Source organism: Copadichromis virginalis, linkage group LG3 (genome assembly GCF_057382275.1).
Source record: "Copadichromis virginalis isolate Kocher_CV1m ecotype Utaka linkage group LG3, C_Virginalis_male_GT1.1, whole genome shotgun sequence".
Classification (NCBI taxonomy): domain Eukaryota; kingdom Metazoa; phylum Chordata; class Actinopteri; order Cichliformes; family Cichlidae; genus Copadichromis; species Copadichromis virginalis.
In genome coordinates this window covers 8,309,951-8,318,370 of record NC_140620.1, presented here as the reverse complement: position 1 = coordinate 8,318,370, position 8,420 = coordinate 8,309,951, and the positions used below count along the sequence as shown (strand labels likewise).

General features: G+C 40.1%; 1 protein-coding gene across 1 annotated transcript; it reads left to right on the top strand.

Annotated features, from left to right (window-relative positions):
- Positions 1-278: 278 nt before the first annotated feature.
- LOC146712577 (macrophage mannose receptor 1-like) lies at positions 279-8,420 on the top strand. Its single transcript, XM_085452254.1, has 4 exons — positions 279-628; positions 817-1,194; positions 6,996-7,364; positions 7,641-8,420. Exons 1-4 carry the CDS (start codon positions 559-561, stop codon positions 7,985-7,987), a joined length of 1,164 nt encoding a protein of 387 aa, XP_085308380.1. The 5' UTR covers positions 279-558; the 3' UTR covers positions 7,988-8,420.

Sequence of the window (8,420 nt, the reverse complement as noted above, 5' to 3'; positions counted from 1 at the left end):
ATATTGATCAGTACAGGCAGCGTTATGTTTATATTCTCAAAAATCAACAGACTCATATTCATGTTTCTGTCACAGAGTGGTGACCTGTTCAGGTGCACCTCTGCTGTCACAGCCCTCCCCTGCACCTGCTCCACTCCTTCTTCTTTCTCCTTTCCGTAGCAATATGTAAATGAGTCTGTATATAACTCATATTAACAGTGTGTCTTTGAGTCAGGGGTAAAAACTGTATGTTCATATTGAAATACTCAGTACAAAGAGAGAGTGTGTTAGTACAGATGGTTATTTACTGCACAGCTGTCTGCATGAACACCAGAGAAGAACCAGATGTAAGTTTCAAACCTGCAGGCTCATTTCATGTCTGTGTACAGAGGTGCTGTGTGGACCACATTTGAACTGTTGCTTTTTTCTTCATGGACAATTTTAAACAGATGATCATTTATTAAGAACAATCATATATTTCTTACAGCAGTGTGTGACAAACTAGATATCTGAGTTTAATATAAAGTGCTGCATGTCCATCAAACACTGAAGAGCTGCTGGATTCATTGTTTCCTCCAAATGACAGAAAAGTCATTTTCATGTGACAGAGCGACGATGCAGTGGAGTCTGTTTCTGCTTCTTCTGATGGGTGAGTGATCATTTTACCAGGGCTCCTGATTGTTTCCACCTGAAATCCTTTAGTTTGATCAGGACTCATTAAACAAATGAACCCTTACTGAGAAAATCAAGGATTGACCTGTAAACTGGACAGTTTGATGGGAACATGCGTTTCCTGCTTGTATCAGCAGATATTCAACAGTATTTCTTCTGTTTCAGGTCAGTGTGTCTTCATCACATGTCAGCTGTATGAGTACCACTTTATTAAAGAAGAGATGAGCTGGGATGAAGCACGGGCATACTGCAGAGAGAAGTACACAGACCTGGCCAAAGTGTTTGACCTGACAGACATGAGAAGACTTCAAGACTCTGCACAGAATCAAACACAAGCCTGGATTGGACTGTACAGCGAGCCAGGAAGAGACAACAGGAGGTGGCACTGGTCTCTGCCGGGGGAGGAATACACTGAAAATAAGACCTGTTGGGCAGCTGGAGAGCCAAATGATTATGGTGGCACCCCTGAGAACTGTGTGATAATAGAAGACAAATGGGCTGATTACCCATGTACTCACACATCTCAGTTCATCTGCTATGACGGTGAGGATATGTGGACAGTGATATAATAAAATATTTAATAATGTTATAATTTAGTTTATAATCTGTGTTGTATCATATGTTCCTGAAAGAGACAGTTTGAAGAATGAGGCAAATTAGCTATCCACAAACTTCCAGAAGCTTGTGTTATAACTAAGGATGTACAATCATCAGTGTTTCCACTGCAAAGAGCTACGAGGCAGGGTTGTCCTCTGTCCCATCTCCTCTTTGCATTAGCACTTGAACCTCTAGCTGAGGCCATTCGGCAGCACCAAGATGTGCACAGTACAACAGTGGGTGAAACAAATCATAAGATAGCATTGCTGATGTTATTCTGTTGTTCTTTTCAAAACCAGAACTACCAATACCAGCCATTATGCCCATTATATATGAGTTCAGCTCATTCTCTGGTTACAGAATTAATTTTGGGAAATCAGAAGTCTTGCCGCTGGGTGATCAGATTAACTCTTTGCCAGATATTTCTAATCCCTTTCAATGTTCCCCCAGTGGCTTCACATACCTTGGGCTAAACATTACACCAGTTCTTAAAGAATTATGGAAACTGAACTTATGGCCTCTTTCTCTTATGGGGCGTTTGAGCCTAATAAAAAGGAATATTGTCCCGCGTTTATTATATCCCCTACAAAGGTTACCTCTATGGATAACCCAGAAGGTTTCTTGTGATATAGAAGAAGTCTTTTTAAAATGTATCTGGGATGGCAAGAAACCTAGATTAAGAATTAGAATTTTACAACTGCCTACTGATAGGGGAGGCTAATGGTCAATGGTCAATGGTAACTTTATTGTCCCTGACGGGAAATTGATTCGCAGTATGTCAAAACGAACAACAAACATACAACCAACACATCACATACACTCAATAGAAATATAATATAATATAATATAAGCCTGATAAAACAACCTAGATTATCCATCGGAAAAAAGTGCAATGTGCAATGGCTTAGGGTTACCAAATTAAAGTTTTTATAATTGGGCATGTCATGGCTGTGTTTTATGGGAGTGGCTACATGCTTATCTAAATTCTCATTCCCACCTAGACTCTTGGTCTACTTCACCTTCTTCCCTTTGGAGCTTAGCTGTCTGTGACAAAACAAATTACAAACTGAGATTAAGAGTGTTCCCAATTATTTATGATACAATAAGGGTTTGGATGGAAATGCATAACAGGTTGGGTAGAGAAGACTGCACTTCATTCGTGACTCCTTTATTGAGAAACAAAGACTTTGTTCCATGAATGTCTTGCAGTATGTTCGATGCATGGTGTAGAATATATATACTGGAAGTGCTGGGTATACAAGTCTGGCCTAAGTCTTCGGTCTGAAAGACTGCAGCAGTGCAGGACTTTAACCCTTTAAGACCTACCATAGAACCAAGTCCGCCAGAGCTTATATTATATTTTTACATGCTGTGGAGCCATTTTTTGGAGCATTTCAAGTTGCTATACATCAATACAACCATTATAGCCCAAATTTTAATAATATGTCTGCATTAAGTGCATAGTAATTACATAAATTGCAAAAAAGTGCAATAAACTACAAAAAAATTGAAAATCGTTTTTGATTTTTTAACATATATTTCTAGTTAGAGAAATTTAAGAGGCTTATCCCTCAAAACTGTAAACACAAAAAAGTTGCACAAACTAGTTTCAGGAAATTTATTTTAAGTGTCTTCATAGTTTTATTTTTGAGATACACCAATTTTCATATACTGCAGGAAAAATGAAAAAATATATTATAGTGGAAATTTGCAAAATAACAGCATATGCATCAAAATAAAATATTTCCAGCAGTGCAATATGAGTCCTAAGCATCCCAGAAACGACACAGAAAGTCATAAAGTCAAACATAACTTTTAAAAACACAAGTATAGGCTCATAAGGTCACGATGGTAAAAAACTACATTTCCGCAAAATGACGTCACTTCCGGTTTCGGGCAGATCGTGCAGTCATGTGATAGTTCACGCTGATGGACGTAGGAAGTGTTACAAACAGCTGATCAGATCGGCAATGCGTGTTTCTGGAATATTATGTTTTTGTTGCTGCAAGTGCTTTTTATGCAGTTTTTGCAAAGCTTTATGTGGAAGGAAACTGTGACTGAGGACAAGCTGATGGCATAAGATGTAAGTACAACTCCTCCGGTTTCATATGCAAAAAAAATTATTGCGCTAGCTTACGTGGTTGCAGTGCTACCGGGATTTAAAAATAGTTATGCAAAATGGAGCGTGTCTGCTCCGACCGGCTTTAAAGGGTTAATTAAGCTCCATAGAGGAAGTTACATCAGAGCTTAACATGTTTAAACCAAATGTGATGCAGCCAGATGTGAACTTATAGTTGTAGCAGATGCAGTATATATATGAGAAACAGGTAATACTATAATCAGTGTTGGGTAAGTTACTTTAAAATAGTAACTTAGTTACATTACTAGTTACTTCTCTCAAAAGTAACTCAGTTACTTCAAGTTACTCGTTACTTTCAAAGTAACTAGTTACTAGGGAAAGTAACTTTGGTTTTACTCAGAATTCTCTTGTTAATGTGTTGCTTCCATAACTTTGCAGTCTTCTAGCTTGCTTTCTTGCCACAAGTGCACTGTGCCACCTACCAATAGAAAGGAAAAGATAATGTGCATATTTCCACGAGAGAAATCCCACGCCTGGACTGTCATTGACTACTGCCATGATTCTAGCCTACGTCACAGTGTCATGTGCGCCTTTTACATCCAACACAAAAACTGCAGTCGTGGTGCTTTCGATTGTACTCAGAACTCGGAAATTCTGCCTTCTGAATAGGAAGATGTAGGTAACACCAGACTGCAGATGAGCTGCATACAGGGCTGGACTGGGACAAATAAATCGTCCCGGGCATTTTGACTAGAGACCGGCCCACCATTATAGGAAAAATCAAAGCCTTTGAATGAAAACAAACGCTGTTGTGACAGTGATGTGCACTGTTTTGATGGTATATATGCATCAGTCTATCAATCGTTTGTTGTAAGATTCAGATAATTATTTATTAAAAGCGAGATATTTTAAATGAGAATAAGAAAGAAAAGTATTTCTTTGTGCCCCCCTCTCCCTGTTAATGCCCTACCTGGCCCCCTGGCAACACTTTGCTAGACCCGCCCCTGCACAGTTACCAGCTGTCAGCTACTTAGAAAAGCATCCTGGTGTTATTTGTCTCTCAGAAACAGTTCATAACTTCAACTCATTCATGTCACCTAAAAGGTAAACCTGTTTCTCCATCACAGCTCTGATGATCCAGTAAGGACATCTCCTGGTTTCATCTTCATGTTTCCCTCTCACCAGATATACAAACCGACATCATGACCAGCAGCTTTTTTGCAGCTGTGGCTCCAGCAAACATCAGCTGATACTAGAAATTAATATTAAATAAATTCTAACAACAGCTGATCAAGCTTAAACATGCTGCTGTTTTTTAGCGCGACATCCGCTGGTTTCCTCTTTCGGCGCAAAGTGAGTGATAAACAAACAAGAGAGCCGATCAGCTGATCACTGATCAGTTTTCATGATTGAAGTAGAAACGGGAGAGGGAGGGGGGAGAATGAGAGAAGAAGAGGCAGCTGTGCAGCGTAAAGACAAAGAATAACTCCAGCTTTGTGTCTTTTCCATTGTAGCTGAATTACGGGACAAACTGTTCCTTTTCACCTCAATAAGAAACGCGTAATATTTTCTCTGAATACCAGACGGGACGGTTGGCAACTCTAATAACTTATGAACAAAATAAAGTTCAACATCAGTAACATAGCACCCACCCAGCTGTATAGAAACTCCATCATGCTAGCTAGCACGCAGTATGAAAAAGTCAGCACAACGAAAATAAACTCCACCTAAACTTTGTTTATATCTGACCCAGAGAGACTGCAGGTCATAACTTCTTACCTGAAGTTCAGTTCACACTTGGACCGGCGGCTGCCTCGGGTCTCTTTTCCTTCTGCGTCCCCTTTCCTTCATCCACCTGCTGGCCTCCACCACTTGCTAATGTTACTGAATCTGTGGAAGCTCCACCATAGCCACCACACGAAGTAACGAATAACGACCCTATCTAAATCCCAGTAACGACTAACGCGTTCCTGATTTTGGCATAATAACTAGTTACCGTGCTCGTTACCACAATAATAACGTAGTTACTGTAATGCGTTACTTAATAACGCGTTAGTCCCAACACTGACTATAATTAGTAGGGCCAAAGATAACTAAGAAACAATCATAACCCATCATCTACTACGACACAGCAACATTTTACAATGTCCACAAGGGGTCATTGTAAAATCATAAGTTGGCTAAATAGCTTTAACAGGCACAATCTGTGGCACAAACAACTACAGCTATTATCATACCAGTTAACTTGTCAAACATAATAACACTTACAGGTTCATTAACGCTCACGTAATCACGCGTTACAACTAATAATGATAATGGACTGCATTTATATAGCGCTTTTCAAGGCACCTTACAATTCCACTATTCATTCACTGGTGAAGGCTACAGTTGTAGCCACAGCTGCCCTGGGGCAGACTTACAGAAGCCAGGCTGCCATATCGCGCCATCGGCCCCTCTGGCCAACACCAGTAGGCGGTAGGTGAAGTGTTTTGACCAAGGACACAACGACCGAGACGGTCCGAGCTGGGGCTCGAACCGGCAACCTTCCGACTACAAGACAAACTGCCAACTCTTGAGCCACGACCGTCCTGCCATGCTCTGCCGCCTTTTGCCTCTCACTCTGCCTCTGCGTGATGCGCACATGACCACTGATGCGCTTCCCTTTGGGTGCGCTTTATTCTTGCCTTTGGACATCCTGAGGCTGAGTCAGCAGGGAATTTGCATATGTGGCATAAAAACGGATGAAGGGTAACTGGCGACTTGTTTCAAAACAACACACTGATGAACTTTGAGCAATTACAGTCAGATTTTAATATTCCTAGAGACCATTTTCATTTTATATGATGATAAGGAGACATTTCTCATTAAGTGAAAAGACAGAACCCATTTCATTTCCGCTTTTTATTCTCTTCTATAGACTCTCAGTAGCAGCACACTGAGCGCTATTCATAAATGGGAGAGAGATCTTAATATTCAAGATACCAAAGAGGAGTGGAAAGGATCCATTAACATAGTTAGATCCACTTTTACTTGCAACTGCTTGCAAGAAACCCAATACAAAATCCTATTCTGCCTATACATAGATGCCATGTTTTCCATAAAATCACACCTCATATTTCCCCCTTCTGTAGTCAATGTCAGAAATAAACTTTTTTTCATTACTTTTGGGAATGCCAAACTCATCAAAAGATTTTCGAGATCCAAGAACTAACTAATATTTTTAAGAATCAGATCCAAGGGGACCCCTCCTATTTTCTTCTCGGCTTACCCTCTTGCTTTTAAGATGTCCTCAATAGGACAATAGGTAAATAGGAAGTGAGCGTAAAGAACAACAGTTCACTGTTTTTTCTAAATCTGTGGGTAAATGGATGAAAAATATATTTTTTATTTTTCTCTTCTTTTTTTAAATTTTCTTTTCTTTCCTCCCCTCCCCCTATTTTCATTTGTAAAGGTATCTAATCACTTTAATGTATGTAATTTCCTTTGGGTGTTTTTTCATTTCTTGTTTGTCTGTGTTGTTATGTTTTTATGCTTTTCGTAATAATGAATAAAAACTGTTAAAAGATAAAGTTTGAATAGATATAGAGACAAGAAAATGTTTGTTTTTGCTGAGAAAGAAAAAGACAAATTAGTTGATAAAGATGTTTTTTTGTTTTTCTGTTGACAGCAACAATGAAAGACAACAAAACCTTTCATTTGATTATTATGGCGATTATGGCGAAGAAGACCTGGACTCAGGCTCAGAGCTACTGCAGACAGCATCACACTGACCTGGCCAGTGGACTCGATCAGATATACAGTGAAGAGTTTAAGACGCTGCTGAACTCTAAAGCCCCTAAGGTGAACTCGTGGATCGGCCTGTTCAGAGACAGCTGGAGGTGGTCAGATGGGAGTAACTTCTCTTTCAGATACTGGGACATGGACTCATTTAATGATGGACTAAACAACAGGACATGTGCTACGACTCTGTTAGAGAGATCAGGAAGATGGAGCTCTGCTGGATGTGACCAAAGAAAGCCTTTCTTCTGCTATGATGGTGAGTTTACACAGATTTATCTCAGCTGTTTCTCCAATAGATGAACTGCTGGAGTCTCTGAGAGGATTTAGGTCAGTATGTTTCTTCAGCCACTTATTTCTGCAGGTGAAGATGTTTAGCTGATGGTTGGAACAGAGATTTCTCTGTAGAGCGACTGATTCATCTGAAGAATCACTGAAATGTTTTCTTTTGTTCTTCCAGTGAAACTAGACCAAACATCCAGAGACTCGAAGTCCAGATTCAACTGATTTCATGTTTTCTTTGATTTTATGGCAGATAAACTGATTCTGATCAGGGAAAACAAAACCTGGGAGGAAGCCTTGAATTACTGCAGACAGACACATCATGACCTGGTTTCAATCAGCAACCCTCATCAGCAGCGATGGGTCCAGGAAAGAGCCAAAAACGCCTCGACTCCTTTCGTGTGGCTGGGACTGCAGTACGGCTGTGCTGCACGTTTGTGGCTTTGGGTCACTGATTATGTAGTGTGCTATGAGAGGTGGGCTTCAGGGGGAAGGACTGAAGCCTGTGGCATGTCTGCAGCCATGACCACAGGAGGGCAGCACGAGTGGGTCAGTCAGAGGAAAAATGAGACATTTAATTTTATTTGTATAAAACACTAAAGTTTAAACCTAAAGTCACTTCTTAGCTGCACATGTAGATTTTCTGGGGTGAACTCTGTGTTTCTGCTCAGTGTTTACAGTCTCTGGGTTTGAAAATGACCAACAGATTTTTACCTGCAGCTTAGACATTTGCAGAGAGCAGTCTGTGTTTCATGTCCTCTCCTTTACCAGAGTCAGGAGCATCTTGGTTTCTTCCTTCATTGTTGCTGGATTGGTTCATTATTAAACTGTAGCAGGATGTTTGTTGTATTTAGTTCAGATAAGATGATGGTTTTAATGTTTCTGCTTCATGTGCTGTAAATCTTTGCATCGCTCCATTGTATCCTCAGCTTGAATTACAAAGCCTGTCACTAAAAGCAGGTAAAACCATGTTTGTGTCATGACTCCATATGAGCTCCATAATCTGATCATGTTTGTTAATGTAGCCAAATAA